The sequence below is a fragment of the Coregonus clupeaformis genome, chromosome 23 (genome assembly GCF_020615455.1).
Source record: "Coregonus clupeaformis isolate EN_2021a chromosome 23, ASM2061545v1, whole genome shotgun sequence".
In the NCBI taxonomy this organism is placed as follows: domain Eukaryota; kingdom Metazoa; phylum Chordata; class Actinopteri; order Salmoniformes; family Salmonidae; genus Coregonus; species Coregonus clupeaformis.
In genome coordinates, this window is record NC_059214.1 from 34610447 (window position 1) to 34630801 (window position 20355).

The following is a 20355-nucleotide window of genomic DNA, read 5'->3' on the forward strand; positions in this document are numbered from 1 at the left end:
GGGACGATGGACGGGGCTATGTACCGTCAAATCTTGGGTGAGAACCTCCTTCCTCAGCCAGGGCATTGAAAATGGGTCGTGGATGGGTATTCCAGCATGACAATGACCCAATTCACATGGCCAAGGCAACAAAGGAGTGGCTCAAGAAGAAGCACATTAAGGTCCTGGAGTGGCCTAGCCAGTCTCCAGACCTTAATCCCATAGAAAATCTGTGGAGGGAGCTGAAGGTTCGAGTTGCCAAACGTCAGCCTCGACACCTTAATGACTTGGAGAAGATCTGCAAAGAGGAGTGGGACAAAATCCCTCCTGAAATGTGTGCAAACCTGGTGGCCAACTACAAGAAACGTCTGACCTCTGTGATTGCCAACAAGGGTTTTGCCACCAAGTACTAAGTCATGTTTTGCAGAGGGGTCAAATACCTATTTCCCTCATTAAAATGCAAATCAATTTATAACATTTTTGACATGCGTTTTTCCGGATTTTTGTTGTTGTTATTCTGTCTCTCACTGTTCAAATAAACCTACCATTAAAATTATAGACTGATAATTTCTTTGTCAGTGGGCAAACGTACAAAATCAGCAGGGGATCAAATACTTTTTTTCCCTCACTGTATGTATATGTGTATTTGCGAGAAAAGACAGAGGATGGGGGATTGGAAGTGATGCAGACAATTACATTGATGGAAGTTACAATCTATCTGCAATATTAAAGCTGATCTATCCCCTAAAGGAAAAAAAAAGGAAAAAAGGCTGTCTGTGCTGTGGTGGGCACAAAAATCAGATTGGAATTTTAAAAGAATACAGTTGGCACTTAAAAAACCATTTAGCTGTTTAAACACCAATTTCTCCAGAATTTTGCTTAAGAATGGAAGGTTAGAGATTGACCGAACATTGCTAAGCGCTAAAGAATCTAAATTACTTTTCTTCCTTCTCTTTTAAAAGTGCTGGTTGCTCCCACAGCAAACCAAAGTTGTCACAAAAAGAGCCATTCCTGTCGTTGCCAAGTTTCTTCAGGTACTCGTTCAGGGCAAACAGTTGGCTGAAATGTTCCGAACCCCTTCGGTAGCACGTGATGGGGCCTGAGATAATTATTCTCTTCCCTGTGCTAGGGAGGGTGTTTCAAAAATGTTTGTAGTCTTCCCTTAGTACCTCAGATCACTTAAAATGAAGGTTGTTAAAACCTACGTGCGTGACGATGGTGTCAGTATTGGAGTAGTTGTCCAGAACCGTGGACAGGGGGGAGGTGATGTCATGGACACAGGCCCCTGGGTGACAGAGGACCTTGGTCGGTCCACAGATCGTAGGCAGGCCAACATCTCTCACCATCGATCTGCCCACAATGATGGTGGTCGTGCTGGAATCCGATGGGGAAGCGACCTGCTAAACTGTGGTGGCCGTGGGGGAGGGTGACACTGGGCGGCCGCCGGCTGGTGGTATACACCCAGGATTCGTGCTGACTCCCGGGGCTGGTAGGTCCGTCTCAAGCGGTGCAAAGCTGTTTGATAGCTGAATCCGATCATCTCGAATAGATAAGGGGTTGCCAGACTGCCCCGATTTCCTATGCCTTGCGAGTGTCCTGTCTCCCATGGGCCACGGAGTTGAATTTAACATCTGTCCGTTGGATTGGGACAGATCAACGCCGCCCGACTCAAGACTCATCGACAGCTTTCCTACACGAGCCATTTAAAATTAGATTTGGTTTGCCTGGGTTACAGTAAGGTCGGTGTACTTAGAAAGCAGGTTATCCTTTTCTCGCAGCCGAGCTCACAGCCAGAGGATCTCTTCCCTAAGCTGCATGATGGTGGTGCATGTAGGGCAGACAAATCCATGTCCATTTTCCAGTTCCACCTTACCTTCATCTTGTGATTGTGTGGAAATCATTAGCCTGCTCCGTTTTCATGATGGCTAGCAGCTAACTGCTACTTCCGTGACACAAACTTGCGGTCCCAGCCGTAAAGGCTGACCGCGTCGCAGAATCCGTAGCAATACAAACTTTAGCTATGATTTTAAAAACAATTTTAATTAAAACAATTTCATAAAAACATCATACAGTGTTCTGTTGCACGCTTTGATGACGTCTGTTGGTTTTCTTAGGGAAGATCTATATCTTCTTCCCTTGTCTAGGTCATCGGTATTCAAACTCTGCTACAGTACAGTACAGAACAGGTGACACTCTCTGACATTCTGCTGCTCCGTTGTTGTTTGAGTGATAAGAGGATCTGTCAGTGTCAATCAATCACTCCAGCCAAACTTTGATATTTTATTTTCTCTCTGTCCTCCCTTCTTGTGATGAACAATACATCTGTCTGACTTGAGTGCTCAGCACACTCCACTGTGTTTTCTTAGGCTTTGTGGCAGCCTCTCCTTTAGCAATTGGATTACCACAGCATTGCAAAGGGCCAGGTTGGTCTGCTTTGAAGTAGAAACCAGGCCCTAACTGACTCAATAGGCATACTGGCTGTCTCTGAACCTGCTCTGCCACTGATAAACAGGGCTATAGTGGAGAAGGGCCTGTCAAGGCTGCACTTCCTGAGATACTGATTCTACTGAAGACCAATGCAAATAGTTATTGACCCTTTGTGCAGATTAGATGTTTCCGTTCAAATGGCTTTTAGGAGAACACCTTCCGTTAATCTTCTGAATTCAGTCCTTCTCCCTATAATTTTCCTGTGTATCTATTCGATCTATATCACATTGTCAGAGAGTTGTTCCGTTTTTCCCAGTCAGCCTTACTGAGGAAGTGAGTATCGGTTAGGCTAGAGCTGCTGTGTCATGGCAGCTCAACACAGCTGGCACCACTGTCCTGCTGATCAACAACAATATGATACTGTAACTGTACCACCATTCTACTGATCGACTCACATCTGTCTGTATAGCACAAGGTGTCTTCATCCCAGAAGAGATGGAGGGAGGAGAGGGATAGAAGACAGTTTATAGGCCTAAGGATAAAACGTTCCAAAATTGACGCTTGTCATCATTGGCATCCTTCCATCAGTCAGGGATGTTTGGGAATACAGCAGCAAGGTGACCGCTGTAGTTATGATGCTAGATGTGGATGGGCTTTACAGTACATTGTGAGAGAATCTGTGCTCAATTTGAGCCGTATCCTGCCGGAACAGGATCTGGTACCTCTCAGTTTTGGACTGTTTCGTTCCGGAACCCATTTGCCAGGATCCGGTACCTCTCTTGGCATGAACAATTCACTGTTTGCAATGTAAAAATTCGAATACAACCTATCAGAGTTAATTCAAGTTACCTCCTCTGTAATTCTCCTGCCCCCTAAAAAATCGTAATGTGAAAATGTGTGTGATAGTCTAAGAATTGATTCGAGCCTGCAACTCTCATCTCTCCAGCGTTGCACGTCATCATTTATTTCCTTATAGGATTATAGGGAAAGGGAAGGGTGCTGGAGGTTCCGCAGCACCCCTGATAAATGTAAATACATTTGCCAAAGTTATAGAATTACTGTTGTCTGTTCAGAAAGAAATTAAATAATTCAGGATACTACACCAGGAGTAGGCCTATAATTTAGCCACAGAGGACCAATAGCTTGTTTAAAAAAATTTGCCTAGCTGTGGATTGTATGTAGCCCAATCACAAGGCATATAGCCTTGGAACGCACTGCAAATCTGTCAGTGAACAGCATGCAGCCAAAACAGGCCTTTCGCAAGGTTAGTGCGTATGGCCCAGTACATCTCTGGGGCCAAGCTTCCTGCCATCCAGGACCTCTATACCAGGCGGTGTCAGAGGAAGGCCCTAAAAAAAAGACTCCAGCCACCCTAGTCATAGACTGTTGTCTCTGCTTCCGCGCGGCAAGCGGTACCGGAGCGCCAAGTCTAGGTCCAAAAAGTTTCTTAACAGCTTCTACCCCCAAGCCATAAGACTCATGAACAGCTAATCATGGCTACCCGGACTATTTGCATTAATTATTTGCTATTTTTATTTTTTTCTTAACTGCATTGTTGCTTAATGGCTTGTAAGTAAGCATTTCACTGTAATGTCTACATCTGTTGTATTTGGCGCATGTGGCAAATACAATTTGATTTGATGTCAAATACAATCGCGGGTAAACAGACTGGAAAGCAAATGGCTCCTGCTGAAAATAGAAGACTAATCTGCCTGTAGCCTACCAAATATGTTATCAACTTCCAAATAGGCCTATTAAACGAACAGCATTGTTTTACAAAGTAAAACAAGAGAGAGGCTTGCATCATTGAAGGAGTCAGTGGAACTGGAAAGTTTTTTAAAGACTAATTTCCTCCTACAATATGTGTGTCTCCACACAATTAGGCCTAGGCTATTGATGGCTAAATTCTTCAAATAGACACCCTTTGCCTTGATTACAGCTTTGCACACTCTTGGCATTCTCTCAACCAGCTTCACCTGGAATGCTTTTCCAACGGTCTTGAAGGAATTCCCAAATTTTTTTAATGAGTCGGACGAGTAGGATTTGCTCCAGAGACCCGACAAGGCCCTCATCCCCATCATTCGCAGTAGGAAGAAAGGGAGATATATTGCGGAAGGAGATCGGGGTGCTTGCTAAGGAGCCGGCGACGAGTGGCTAATCTGCCTTTGCCATCGATACTATTGGCCAATTTACAATCGCTTGATAATAAAGTGGACGAACTACAGGCACGAATATCCTACCAACGGGACATTAACTGTAATATCTTATGTTTCACTGAGTCGTGGCTGAACGAAGACATGAATAACATACAGCTGGCAGGTTATACACTGTATCGGCAGGATAGAACAGCAGCCTCTGGTAAGACAAGGGGTGGCGGTTTATGTATATTTGTAAACAACAGCTGGTGCACGATATCGAAGGAAGTCTCAAGGTTTTGCTCGCCTGAGGTAGAGTATCTCATGATAAGCTGTAGACCACACTATCTACCAAGAGAGTTTTCATCTATATTCTTCGTAGCTGTCTATTTACCACCACAAACTGATGCTGGTACTAAGACCGCACTCAATGAACTGTATAAGGCCATAAGCAAACAGGAAAACGCTCATCCAGAGGCGACGCTCCTAGTGGCCGGGGACTTTAATGCAGGGAAACTTAAATCTGTTTTACCTCATTTCTACCAGCATGGTAAATGTGCAACCAGAGGGGGAAAAAAACTCTAGACCACCTTTACTCCACACACAGATTGGCCGGGATACAAAGCTCTCCCTCGCCCTCCATTTGGCAAATCTGACCATAATTCTATCCTCCTGATTCCTGCTTACATGCAAAAACTAAAGCAGGAAGCACCAGTGATGAAGCAGATGCTAAGCTACAGGACTGTTTTGCTAGCACAGACTGGAATATGTTCTGTGATTCTTCCGATGGCATTGAGGAGTACACCACATCAGTCACTGGCTTCATCAATAAGTGCATCGATGACGTCATCCCCACAGTGACTGTACATACATACCTCAACCAGAAGCCATGGATTACAGGCAACATCCGCACTGAGCAAAGGGTAGAGCTGCCACTTTCAAGGAGCGGGACTCTAACCCGGAAGCTAATAAGAAATACCGCAATGCCCTCCGACAAACCATCAAACAGGCAAAGCGTCAATACAGGACTATGATCTAATCATACTACACCGGCTTCGACGCTCGTCAGATGTGGCAGGGCTTGCAAACTATTACAGACTACAAAGGGAAGGACAGCCGCGAACTGCCCAGTGACACGAGCCTACCAGACAAGCTAAATTACTTCTATGCTATCTTCAATTACTTAACTCCAACACCATCATTTAAGTTTGCCGATGACACAACAGTGGTAGGCCTGATCACGACAACGGCGAGACAGCCTATAGGGAGGAGGTCAGGAAAATAACCTCTCCCCCAACGTGATCAAGACAAAGGAGATGATTGTGGACTACAGGAAAAAGAAGAGGACCGAGCACCACCCCATTCTCATTAACGGGGCTGTAGTGGAACAGGTTGAGAGCTTCAAGTTCCTAGGTGTCCACATCACCAACAAACTAACATGGTCCAAGCACACCAAGACAGTTGTGAAGAGGGCATGACAAAACCTATTCCCCCTCAGGAGACTGAAAAGATTTGGCATGGGTCCTCAGATCCTCAAAAGGTTCTATAGCTGCACCATCAAGAGCATCCTGACTGGTTGCATCACTGCCTGGTATGGCAACTGCTCGGCCTCCGACCACAAGGCACTACAGAGGGTAGTGCGTACGGCCCAGTACATCACTGGGGCCAAGCTTCCTGACATCCAGGACCTCTATACCAGGCGGTGTCAGAGGAAGGCCCTCAAAATTGTCAAAGACTCGAGCCACCCATAAGACTCCTGAAAATCTAAGTCTGGGTAGCCATTTGATATTTGCATTGCCCCCCCACCTCTTTTAAGCTGCTGCTACTCTCTGTTTATTATCTATGCATAGTCACTTTAATAACTCTACCTACATGTACATATTACCTCAATTACCTCGACTAACCAGTGCCCCCACACATTGACTCTGTACCGATACCCCCTGTATATAGCCTCGCTATTGTTATTTTTACTGCTGCTCTTTAATTATTTGTTACTTTTATTTCATATTATTTTATATTGTATTTTTTTATTTATTTTATTTATTTCTTAAAACTGCACTGTTCTATTCGGCGCATGTGACAAATAACATTTTAATTTATTTGTAGAAAGACTTTGATGCAACGAATTGAAAGGGAATTTGAATCCATGAAAGAAGCTCTCTCCACCAAACTCCAGAGCGTAAAGTCAGTCTGTACAACAGCAGACATCTGGTCTGCCCATAACAGAAGCTTCTTCGGCATTACATGGCACTGAATCGAGGAAGACACCTTGGAGAGGAAGTCAGCTGCTTTAGCTTGTGCGAGACTGATAGGACGTCATACCTACGATGTGATTGTCGCTCTGGATAAGAGCGTCTGCTAAATGACTAAAATGTAAATGTAAAATGTGATTGCTGCCAAGTTAAGTGAAATAAATACATGCAGACTTTAAAATTCAGCACAAAGTGAGGGCCTCAGTGACAGACAGTGGAAGCAACTTTGTAAAGGCATTCCGGGAGTTCAGTGGAAATGAAGAGGAGCCAGATGGGACGGATGATGGAGTGAGGTTTGATGTGGGTGCCATTCTTGAGGAGATTGAGCAAGAACCAAACGTTTTTCTCCTTCCACATCAACGTTGTGAGGCACACGAAAATTGTACAGAAGTGCAACGTCTAAATGTTCCAGCATTTGGAACAAAGCACACAGGTCCATATTAGCTTCAGAGGCAATAGAGGACATTGCAAGCATGAAAGTAACTGTGCCATGTGTGACAAGATGGAGCTCAGAGTACCGTGCCATCTCCAAACTCATAGCCCTCACAGATGACCAGCTGGGGCAAATCTGTGAAGATCTGGGTGTTAGCAGCAAACTACATCCTTGTGAGATTGCTTTTCTCAAGGAGTACAGTACAGTCCTACAGTCATTCTCTATTGATCTTCTTCAGGGAGAGAATAAGTGTTTTCTTGGCTTTCTTATCCCAACAATCCTAAACTTGAAGTCTAAGCTCTCAGAGAAAATGCCTCTTGCGACATTCTCTGCACACATCATCACTGCGGTCATTGAGGCTATAGAACGCCGATTTGGACCTATGCTAAGCAGCCATGAAGCAAAAATGGCAACTGCTACTGTGCCAAGGTTTTGACTGTGTTGGCTCAACCCTGGAAAGAGAGAGGAGATGCAGAGCACATTAGTTCAGTGCCCCAGTTGAGTGCCTTTTCAGCTATGGTGGAAACCTGTTTACCCCTCAGCGAAACAGGATGTCTGATGCTCATCTAGAGTATGTCCTCTTGCTGTGATACAACAGCAATTTCTGCCTTTAATCATCTGAGTAGGCTAGCTTCAGAATAGGCCTACTGCAATGCCATGTCTGATATGTGGTTTTATTGCACCTAGCTGCACTTTTTTTGCTTAAACTTAAAAAACTACTTGGTGGACTAAATGTGTGATTTACACTGCATGTTGTCAAAAATAAATAAAAACGTTTTTTAAATATTTATATTTCTCATTTTAGTCATTTAGCAGACGCTCTTATCCAGAGCGACTTACACTAGTGAGTGCATGCATTTTCATACTTTTTTGTACTGGTGTCCCGTGGGATAAGTGTTTAGCACAATCCATGTTGCTGTGTTACTTAAGCCCTTACTTATACCTGGTTTTAACATGTATCCTTTGTCCTGCACATTGTGTTTGTGCCCACATTTTTAGACAGGTGTACATGATTAAAAGTCGCATTGTAGTCTGACTGTGATCAGATCTTATAGGTGTAAATGGACAAGATCAGGATGAAGGATGCATGTTAGAGGCAGGTATACAGGGCTTCAATACATTTTTGTCACAATGTTTTGTGATGTGTTCTAATGTGGCTCTGCTTAGTGGCTCAAAAATCCTGCAATAAATGTTGTGAAATTGTTGGTAATACTCTTTTTTTAAAATTTATTTTAACGTGTTTTATGAGTGAAGTAATCCAAAATTAACTGAAAGTAATCAGATTATGTTACTGAGTTTAGGTAATCCAAAAGTTACGTTACTGATTACAATTTTAGACGGGTAGCTAGTAACTGTAACGGATTACATTTAAAAAGTAACCTACCCAACCCTGGTCCAAACCCAACAAGCAGGTTCCAGCTCCAACATCTTCTAGCACTGCAATTTGCACACTGATTAGGCCAACACAACAACTGATTGTCCTGTCAGCGGTTGGAATTCCAATCTTCTATCTCAGATGCCCCACCATGACCTCTTTATGAGTGACCTTTAACCCTGAGGTCAGTGGCTATCTATTATCAGCCTTTAGACTTGGGATTCCCCCAAATGTTTGCCCTTTACTACCTAACCCCACTGACCTCAGACATAAGTGAAACTGTTTCTTACAAGGCAGGGTATTTTGGCTATTTCGGGAAACACAGACAGGTGCCTGAGGTCCCTTCCCTTGTCTCTCTCAAAGTGAAAGCCCCCCGCTGCCACTTGCCATCCTGACCTACAGAGACCACACACTGAGGAAACGCACGAACACATGGACATACTTGACACACACACGGGTAAGTCTACGTCAGAGAAAAGGAAATGGTCTGCCTCGTCTATAGGGACTGGTTGTGGATGTTTGTGGTAATTCTGCCTGCCCCCCTGACTTCTGTTATGGGTTGGTCTTAGCTAGTCAGGGCTTCATTCCTGTCCTTCTGTCTCAACAGGTAGCCACACTTCCACTACCTCATTCTTTACCTTCTAATAGTATTCTCAAAGGTTTCCTCTAGCTACCAAACACATGATACCAGCAAGACACAAACTGTTAGGCTACAACAGTTAGCCCATCTTCTCCATAAAATAAACTTATTTGTTCGAAAACATGAATGGTGTTTGTTTGTGAAAGGTTGACCAAATATATCCCCTGTTCTCTTCTTGTTTGGTTCGAAGGTTCATTGACTTTCCATGGGCTTGCCAATGCTTAGCCTATTTAATGGCTTGGGCCAAACTTGAGTGAGTCTGTTTTGTCAAATGTTTACCTGCAAAACTAGTCACTTTAAGACAAGTTCTCCCAGAGTAGAGGCAGTCAGATCAGGCTGTAGCACCCATATTTCTGTAATGTAGTGTCAAACATCCTGAATGAGCTGCTGCCTGGTTGTGTTTGGAGGCCATGTTTGTTGCCTTCACTTCCAGCAGAACATTTGTCATAATGTTGCAGACTGTTGCCTTTTTCTATCCTGTAGGACCAGTCTGTCCCGTTGCTGGAGCTGTGCTTCCGCTGTTCATGTGTGTGTGTATCTATCCCTGTGCATGTGTGTGAGGGGAATGTGTGTTGTCACTCTGTCCTCAGCCCCAGTCGACCCAGCCTGGTCCTACCCTGCCCCGCCTGGTGATGGTGTCATTTTCAGTCACTGACTCTGCCTCTGCCCAAAGATTAGGCTTGGAGCAGGGAGGGGGAGAAGACGAAGGGCTTCTGCTGCCACCGTTGTGTGTGTGTGTGTGTGCATGTGTGCTTATGTGTGTGTGTGAGAGTTGTGTTTGCCGTGTTGTCAGAGGCTACCCTCTAACTCAGCTTTTCATTTATCCTGCGCTCGTACACCGACAGATTGTCACAGAGGAGCATAATACTTGTTATGCAATGATGTTATTGTTTGTTGGCCTGCAAACCCTCTCTATCGTCCCTTCATCATAACAGTGTGTTTTTACATAGTGTCAGTGTGTTGTGTGTTTGTGTTCATTATGGGCTATCATGCTCACTCACGTTGCTACGGATCCTGCCTGCAGTAACTGGTCCCATGAGCACCTCCAGAACATCAGAACACTGGTCTCTTACACACTGTTTGCCTAGAAACACCAAACTAGCAGAACATTGATGTCCCATGGTTTGGGCCTGATGCATAAAAAAAGATATAGCGTTTATATGAATCTCTATGGCCTCTCTCTGAAACCGCTACCTCTGCCTCCAGCACCCATCTCTCTACTAAATTATGTGAAATGGAGGAGGTGTGGTGAATGTAACTGGTGGATGGTAGTGACCTGTCTAACAGGCTAGTGTTTGTTCTGTAGGGATGGGGCTAGGGATGGTTGTACAGCCTCAGGCAGGAGCAGGGATGTGGCTTTTACTAGCTGCAGTAGTGTGGAGGTGTGGAGAGGCACAGAGCCAGGGCTAAAGCCTCTCTGCACACACGCAGATACACACCGCTTATCTGGAAGCCCCTGTCCCATGTAATATCTCATCTCGATCTGAGATGTGACCACAACACAGCACTGGGGAATGGCTGAGTCTAGTGCATATGCATATAGGGCCTAAGCATTAAGAAGACACATTGGAGCTTAAGTTCAAGCAGAACCGTCAACCTTTAGATAAGACTTCTATGTCCAGTAAACAATCAATACTAGAGCTATAGCCGTAGTATCTCTCTGTAGTGCTGCATTCAGCAGAGGGAGGATATGATAGGTAGGCTACTCAGCTAGGATTCTATATAGCTGGAGGAGGAGGCTCTTATTTCACTGTTTTCACTTCAGGAATTCAAGCATTAACAGGAGGAGGCAGGGAGCATCGTATGTGTGAAGTGGACTGGAAATACTGCCGTCTGTGCATTTTCCTATCTGTGTGTGTTTTCCTTTTTTTTTGTTGTCATTTAGCAGACACTCTTATCCAGAGCGACTTACAGGAGCAATTAGGGTTAAGTGCCTTGCTCAAGGGCACATCAGCAGATTTTTCACCTAGTCGGCTCAGGGATTAGAACCAGCGACCTTTCGGTTACTGGCACAACGCTCTTAACCACTAAGCTACCTGCTGTCTGTTTCTGTCTGTCTGTCTGTCTGTCTGTCTGTCTGTCTGTCTGTCTGTCTGTCTGTCTGTGTGGGGTGTGTTTATATGTTTTGTTAATGCGTGTTTATTAGTTTTTCCTTGACTCTGCTTTAGGACTGCTCTCCCTCAGGCTCCTGAGTACTGCCTGCTGACTAGCCTAGCTATCGCTGAGTCACTGTGCTGGGCTGCTGGGAACAACACACACAGTAGCTGTAGGATAATATTATCAGCATCACTCACTACAGCCCCCGGCCCCAAGCACTGGTCTAGGATCAGACCAGTCAACCCTCAGCTCTGACTCCAACCAGGGTTGTGCTAAGAACACAAAACTGATCCAGAATCAGCTGATAAATCTTTGATGTGAGGGAGGGAAGGAGGGTCAGGCATCCAGAGTAATGACAGGGTGCTATGTGTTAGGTAACTACCATGTAGCTCTGCCTCTAGGCTCTGTCTGTCTGGAAAGGGACAGGTTGTCGAACTGGCTGGCTGTCCTCTCCTCTCCTCCAGCCATTCAACCACTCAGCCCAGCTGTTTCCCTGACTCATGGAAAATCACTGCAGTGAGAGCCCACAGTGTGTGTGGGGTGGGAGGGGGGTACGTGCGTATGAATCTGCATTACGTCCTGTCTGATCTAATGTCCTTCCTACTGTCTCAGCAGACACTGTGTGTGTGTGTAGTGTGTGTGCGTGCGTGCGCGTGCGTGTGTGTGTGTGAAGTGTGTAGTGTGTCAAGCCACTGGAAGTAAAATAAAAGAGAATGGGCTTTGCCTGGTCCAGCCACATCAGAGGAGAGTGGAGGGGGAATCCTTATTTTCCATGACTCACAGGGATGAATAGCAGACATGTTTGAGTGAATGAGATGTCATTAAGTGTCCATTGTAATACAGATGGCTGATGGATTTTGGCAGAAGAGGAAACCACCCATCTCCCTCTACTAATGGAGAACACATCTAGCTGGCTATACCAAGCTAGCACTACTGGCTGGGGCCGCTTGCGTTGTGTGGCATGTCTTCATGCTATTAGGATGGGCATGGACTCCTCTGATGTCCCCTTCCTTGTTTATCTCTGACATATAAAGATCTACTGTGTGTAGGACTGTAGGTGCTGCTTGTCATATAATTGTATGAGTCATTTGTCCTCTTATCCAGTTGATGGCAGTGATGCCAACTCTGTGTTGTTGTTTTTACCGCACTGCTTTGCTTTATATTGGCCAGGTCGCAGTTGGAAATGAGAACTTGTTCTCAACTGGCTTACCTGGTTAAATAAAGGTGAAATAAATAAAATAAAATGCCACTGTATGCTAGAGATGGCTACAGCATACAGTGGTGGAGAGAGAGCTGCAAGTTTAATGGGGACGAGGGTCCCACAGGGACTGAGATGACCTTATTTTACCAGTGTGTCATCAGATAGGATGGCCACCAGCCTCAATATATCATGTAGCATATTTCTCTGGGTGGGGATCCATACTCTGCGCCTTGCTAGTTAGCCAAGGTGGGACAGACAGTTCTGGGAATTGTCTAATTGTATTGTAGGTCAGAATTGATTTGGGCTGACGGGAGAGGGGAGAGTGTACATTCTGCTCCTATTCTGTCTTTATTCTTCATCCCCACCTCCTGTGAACTTTTAAAACAAACAAGAGAAATAAAATAAATAGGGTAAAGCAAATTAACCTGAATGCAGGGAAAGTAGAACAATAGTCCCAGTCAGTCTGCCAACTTGTCTCAGAACATCAACATCCTCCTGGTGAAAGTCATTGAGAGGGTAAATAACAGAGAAGGCCATGTTGAAATGAAGTGTAGAGCATTCATGATGATGGAACAAATCCCTTCTATGTTTACCAGCCCTGAGCCAGGGGGAGACTGGGGGAGACAGGAGGGGGGAGGGGGTAGCCATCTGTCTGTCTGCAGGGACCAGGGAGTAGGAGGGGTCTGTCTCTCAAACTCAGGGTGGAGACTAGAGAGAGGACGCACACACGCACACACGCTCATACACATACACACGCTCATACACACACACACACACTCATACCCACACACACTACCAACAGGCAGGAAGGGGGCACTGCAGCAGCCATCCTTCATCTGCCTCTCCCCATGATGACCCTGCCTCCCGGCACTATTGGCAGACACCCAAGTCTGACATTGTGTGTGTCTGTGTGTGTAGATGAATACAGGGGTGTGTGTGTGTGTGTGTGTGTGTGTGTGTGTGTGTGCATGTGAGTGTAATCATACGCTTATGACAGCAATGGGGTAAGCAGATTCTGGGGTGAGTAGTTTCTGTCCATAGAGGGAATCTAAATTCTGCTCTGAGAAGAGACTGAATGTGGTTGAAATCAGAGATGCAGTTTGGGGCTCTCTTAAAGGTCTGACTCTCTGTACTGTTGTCCTCCCCTCTGGCAGTCCAGTTTTAGTTCTCTCCTCCAGGCCTTTTGTTTCAGGCTTGTCATCAGTATAATTACTGTAATTCCGTTTTGTCTGCGTCTGAGAACAAAGGATCAGGATTATGCCCCCAGAGCAGACATGCCTGCTGCTGGTAGTGTTCAAGTAAACCTTAACCAGTCTCTAGCCTAAATTAAGGAAAGGATATCTGTTAAAGTTGTGCAGCATAAGGAAGCTGACTGTTTACTGTTAAATTTGATAACATGGACCAGGGTTCCCCAATATTTGTTGTGTTTTTATTTTATTATTGGACATAAAAAACTAAAAACACCAGTAAATCAGCTCCAAATGATTTACATTTTTAAAATATTTTCCTAACTATTCCCACGCATAATAAAGAGATATTATTGTATACAAATGTAAGCTAGGTTGAAAATTATTGTTTTAGTCTAAATCTGTTTGGGCTTCTTGTGCTCAATTTGCAGTCTACAAATTATTTATAATTAAATTCCGGCCCCCTGACCATCTGCTGAAGAAAAATATCATCCCATGGCTGAATGTAGTTGATGATCCCTGTTTCTGTATTGATGGCTGGTACATTCCACATACCAGTAGATGGCAGTGTTCTTCAACGCAGTTCGGATCTTTCTCAGTGTGACATGTTATTTACAAGATTAGGTTCCAAAAATTGCACCATGGACTGAGCAAGCTCAGGTGATGCTTATGTGTCGTTATGGTGTTAGCAGGGCTACTCTCACTAGACGTTCATTGAGCAGCTCTCTCACCCCATGACAAGGAAAGTTAAATAAATTGGGGGGGCAGTGCACTTAGCTTACATCAGCCATGGTTTTTCCCATGGTGGGTGGCAATTTTTAAAATGATTTTTCAATGGCAGTGCTGTCCTAAAGTTTAATAGGTCAACATTACAAAAGTTTCAGAGCGGCAGCATCATCCATTGTCCTTTTATGAGCAGATAAAGTGACAATATTTCAGTTTACCCACAATCCTTTGCAACAAGCATTTGCATATTGAACTCAATCAGAAGGAAGAGGGTTTTAGGATAATAATTTTGGTAAAAAATGATGATGTTATTGTAATTTCGATGTAGTTTATTTCATATTTTGTATTTTTATATTTATTCAAAATTCCCTCCTTTTGTGTTTTCCAGGTGGCTTTGCTAGGAATAGACCTTTTATCTGCCTTAGTGACACGGTTACAGGACCGATTTAGGAACCATGTGGGAACAGGTAAGATTGTGTCATTTTATTATCTTAAAAAAGATAACTTTCTTCATGGTTAAATTAGTTCAAATAAAAATAGGTTTAGGTTTCTAGACAAAATGTCTGACAAAAAAACACTGTATTGGATTCCTGCATAGACTAGGCTATTGAGCTGCATTGGATTTTAACTCCTCGTTCACACCTTTAGATAACAATGCTACCTCTTCCCTGTCTTCTCTTCTCTCCTCTGTCTCCATCTCTCTCTCCTGTGTCTCCAGTACTGGCCAGTCTGATAGATCGTCTGGGTGATTCCAAAGACCAAGTCAGAGACCAAGATCAAATCCTGCTGCTGAAAATCATGGAGCAGGCTGCCTCCCCACAGGTACGTACACACACACACACACACACACACACACACACACACACACACACACACACACACACACACACACACACACACACACACACACACACACACACACACACAGCCTCCCCACAAGTGGAGCTTTCCTGGGCTAACCTGTACACACAGACGAGCTATTGACAAACCAGGATCATAGGATTACCCAGCTTTCTCGTGGTGATACTACAGTACTGTCAAAGGTCAATCCCACAATCTCAAATTAATAAATTCCTAGTTTATTGATTTCTGAATCCCTAGTACCCTTTGATTCCTGACTCGATTGTATGTTAATTTATATGATCCTGATCCATGATAAAAAAAGTGATTGATTGTTGACCTGGTACAAATATCCTGTCCTCTCCTCCCCAGTACGTGTGGGACAGAATGCTGGGAGGCTTCAAACACAAGAACAACAGGACCAGAGAGGGAGTGTGCCTTTGTCTCATCTCAACTCTCAACATGTAAGACTGCCTGGCCTCTCAATCACACATCTTTAAATCTGTCTTTCCTTACTATACAACGGATGGGTATTAGAGCTGTCAGCTGATTTATTTTAACATTGCTAATGTTTTTTATCATTAGTGCGTAATGGACAGGGTAGAATTCAATATTCATTTTTAGATTTCTGGTTTCTAATACTCTGGTAGCAATGGACATTTTGCTAACTGCCAAGAAAATGGATGAGCCTAGATTTGATTTAAAATATGACAATATTATCTGATGTGTATCATAGTGAATTATACAATTATATTATGGTAAGGTCTTTACTGTCAGGAGTCTTAATTTTTTTGTGATGCTATAGCTAATGCTTACCTATGATGTCATTGACATCCTGTCTTTTTATTTTTAATTTTGTTTTTAAAAAATGTTTGGGGGGTAGATCAGCTTTAATATTGCTGATAGATTGTAACTTCCATCAATGTAATTGTCTGCATCACTTCCAATCCCCCATCCTCTGTCTTTGTTCTTCCAGGTACGGAGCCCAAGGCTTAACCCTCAGTAAAATAGTCCCTCACATATGTAATCTTCTAGGAGATCCCACCAGTCAGGTATGTACAGCCTGTTTGTGTCCCACTCTGTTTGCTGTGTCATGAATGAGTTTATTAAGTTGCTGGCCAGCGAGAGAGAGAGCTCTAGCACAGACAAAGGAGTCGACTGCAGCAGCATTTTACCATAGGGACATAGAGCCCCCTAGTGGCTGTACAGAGATGTACAACCACAACATAACAGTGCCATCTGCTGGTGGAGGCTGGCGTAGTGTTTCTCTACACAAACTGTGTTTTAAGAGCAGTAAACATATCAAACTAGTGGGCGCATAAACATCTATAAAGCGTTTTCAAGTAATGTGGCTGAAACAGGGTTTATATAAGTTACTGATAATTGCATTCTCCAGCTAGTTGTTACAGACAGTTCTGTCATGATCCAGTCTAAGAACGCTAAAATGACCTTTGAACGTTACCCCCTGTTGTCCTCAGGTGAGAGACGCAGCTATGGGCTGCCTAGTGGAGATCTACAGACACGTGGGGGAGAGGGTGAGGATGGACCTTAGCAAGAAGGGCCTACCACAGTCACGGTACGATGGACCTTCTACCTCTGTCTGTCTGTCTGTGTGTCTCTTTCTCCTCTCTCTCTCTCTCTCTCTCTCTCTCTCTCTCTCTCTCTCTCTCTCTCTCTCTCTCTCACTCTCTCACTCTCCCTCTCTCGCATTCTCCCCCCTCACTATTCATATTTCTTTCTCCCTCTTCCTCCCCCTCTCTTACTGTACCGAGTGTGTAAATGTGTCAGGTATAGTGCTGATTCAGCAGCCTTCCCAGCACAAGGCTGTGTATTAGGAAGTTAGGTTGTGATCATAGTGAAAAACACAGAAGTAGAATAAAGCAATTCTGTTTCTTTGGTATAAAGGCCTATACCATTACCATTTTGTATATGCAGAATCTTTCATATTGAAGTGCTTATTGTACACTTTCTCTGATTCTTTCAACAGCCTACAGAACACTGTAGACCAGAACACTGTAGACCAGAACACTGTAGACCAGAATACTGTAGACCAGAACAATGTGAAAGAGGTGTTGGTCTCATGTAAAGGAAACCACCTAGGCTAAATTATCTGTTAATGTCAAGTGTTAGATGTGTTTCATTCAAGCTTACTGTATAACACTGACAATGCAGATTCTTTAAATCAAAAGTGAATGTCTCACTTTTCTGCAGTGTCTCCCTGAAAACTGATAATTTCAACAGGCCATTAGTCCCTAGTGTCCAGCTATCCACATAAAGCCTCATAGCCTCTGGCAGCCTCAGACCATAACCCCAGAATGGCTGTCTAGTGTCTTCTATCAGTGGTCATAATCTACTGATCGCTCTCATCCAGCTCTGCCCTGGCCTGCAGTGTTTAATAAAGAACACTCCACCATAACCACTAGCTAGCTAGCTGCCCTTTCACTGTGGCTGTCAGACCTCCAATTACCTTTCCCCTATGAGAAGTGAAGCACCATGGGTAATATATAACGTTACCGCTGCCGCACCAGCCTGCCTGTGTCTGTGGAGTGGATGTAGGGGAGGGATTGAGTACATGGTAGCCAGACGTCAGTCTTTATTGAATGAATCCATACACCAATACACTTGTTATTGGATTAGACCGTCCGCTGTACTGTGATGCCTCATTGGAGAACAGCTGCTGAGGAGAGCTTGGACGCAGGCCTGCGATAGGCTAATCTTGGCCACAGAGGCTCTTGGGTTGCCCTTGAAGTCTCTCAGTGATATGATACTAAGTGATACCACAGTATTTAATCATGATGGTAGTGGGAGTGACCGGGACAATTTTGATGACTCAGCCTGGCCTCCAGCTAAGTGCCTGCATTGTTGAGTGGGGAAGGGAAGCAGATTGATTCATTCCCATTTGTCTCTGTGGTTTGAGAATTAAAGGGGAACATCTGTTCTGACCGGGCCATCTGTCTCTCTGATCGTCCCCCCATTTAGTTTACTGCTGCCATTTTTGGTCCTGGTATTGGTTATCCTACCCACTCTTCATTGTTTTTTAGCTGGTATCACAAAACTATTTCCCAGACCCAAAGGGAAGAGATGCCTCTTTATAAAGGGAACTTGAAGGGGCAGGGTTGGAAGAGGGGTAAGCTCATTTGGTCTCCCTTTAGGAGTGCTTCCTCTGCTCATGATTAGATTTGGTCTGGGGTGTAGGCCAGGGAGGGTGCTGAGGCTCTCTAGTGCCCACCTGTGCCCTCCTTCTGTCTATAGGCACACTCTTAATCCAGTTACTCCAAGAGATCCATGAGCAATTAAAATGGAGATTAGTTAGATCCAGTTAAATACTAACTAAGCCTTCATCTCCTTATGTTCAGAGGAGATAAACCAAAAACCTTGTATTTACATTTTACATTTTAGTCATTTAGCAGACGCTCTTATCCAGAGCGACTTACAGTTAGTGAGTACATACATATATATTTTTTCATACTGGCCCCCCGTGGGATTCGAACCCACAACCCTGCCGTTGCAAGCGCCATGCTCTACCAACTGAGCTTTGAATACGTCAAAGTCTTCCACAGTTAGATAAAATGAATGTGATTTAAATTAACTGTCCAGTAAAAATCTCACTTTTAAAATTGAAATAAGGTTTTACTCGGATGAATATTTTTTATGATCGCTATACGTCCACACCATTCTGTTGGGGTACGACCACACCAGGGTTTCCGTTAGCCGGTAATTGTCGTCTTTTGGCCGTAAAAAAAATATAATGAAAAGCCGATAAATACAATTGTTGCCGGCCAAATTGACCGGGAGAAAAAACAAAGCACTTCAAACAAAAGACAATAAAAAAATGTATACTCGTAAATGATGGTTATGAAATAAACCAAAACTTGTTTCTCAGAATTGTAGCAGGTTGGGAACTCTACAAACAATGTTTCTCTCAGAGAATGAGAACGGTAAATGACTATATGCCTAATTAGTAATACAATGCACTAACAGAAATTTATGTAACCAAATGATGGGTATTAACGGTTACGGTACATTTACTACTTGTGACATATGTAATGTGGAATTTGTAAAAATAAACAATCAAAGAACAAACAATTCACATGAAACAATGAATGCGCAAAATTGGCAGGAGACAGCTGAGTGGATTCTGGAGCGCTGAGTGCATGCATTCTGGAGAGAGACAGGCCTCTGGGCTATTTTCGCCACACACCCCTCCCTTTCTTCTTGTCTCAACATTTTAAATTATACACAAGACACATTAACTTCACACATATTTCAGATGCTTTTTAAAAAAACTGACAGCCTCAACTCAATAATCAGCTAGGCCTTTTGCCACACACGCTGCCTATGAAAGACTACCTCAAATGCCATTTCTCTCCTGTTCTATTGGTTTTCATATCAACTTTCTTTCATTGTCCAGAAGACAAATGCACAATCCTAGTCATTAGCAACCCATCCTAGTTGTTACATCTTTAAATTCACCCTCTTTCTAAGTTTCTAGCTGAGATTTTCATCTGTCATATACCGCTTGCATCAGGTGTTCTGTTTAGAAATATGTTTTCCCTTTTGCGAATTGCATTTTGGCAAATGTTTGAAAATTACATTTTATTGGCTGCTTCATTACAGGAGTTGCATGTTTTGTTAAGATTAATTACCGTAATCTAATTGTGATTTCGGTCATGCTGAGAACCGTGGGTGGACGCCCTAATGTGTTACACACGCAATGCATGAGTGTCCGGTAAATTTCTGAAATGGCCGATAAATTAAAATCTTCCCGGTTGTCTGGCGCCACATGTTACTAACGGAAACCCTGGACCACACCATTCCAACACAGAAAAGCTGCTTTTTAAGGTACTTAATAAATAAAAATAGGAAGGAAAACTATTTCATTTATATTGTAATTAATTATAGGTTATATTTCATAGAAATCTGGAAACACTGGACAGTTACTTTAAATAACCTATGTTGCGTACAGTGTGAGTGTCATTCTAATTCCGTCAATTTAACGAACTGCCGTCTGTGGGAAAAGGGCTGGGGATATTGGCTTAGAACTGCTTGCGATGCCCCTTTAT

General features: G+C 43.7%; 1 protein-coding gene and 1 non-coding gene across 16 annotated transcripts in view; one reads left to right on the forward strand and one right to left on the reverse strand.

Moving 5' to 3' along the window:
- Positions 1–20355, forward strand: part of clasp1a (cytoplasmic linker associated protein 1a) — a 102713-nt gene that overhangs the window by 20157 nt on the left and 62201 nt on the right. For all 15 annotated transcript variants that reach the window (XM_045206685.1, XM_045206686.1, XM_045206687.1 and 12 more), the window contains exons 3-7: positions 14841–14919; positions 15171–15274; positions 15665–15756; positions 16269–16344; positions 16771–16868. In XM_045206685.1, the coding sequence (XP_045062620.1) occupies positions 14841–14919; positions 15171–15274; positions 15665–15756; positions 16269–16344; positions 16771–16868 (449 nt within the window). The remainder of the gene's footprint in view (positions 1–14840; positions 14920–15170; positions 15275–15664; positions 15757–16268; positions 16345–16770; positions 16869–20355) is intronic.
- Positions 14350–14474, reverse strand: LOC121537135. The gene has a single exon (XR_005994992.1). It is a non-coding gene; the product is annotated as a U4atac minor spliceosomal RNA (small nuclear RNA).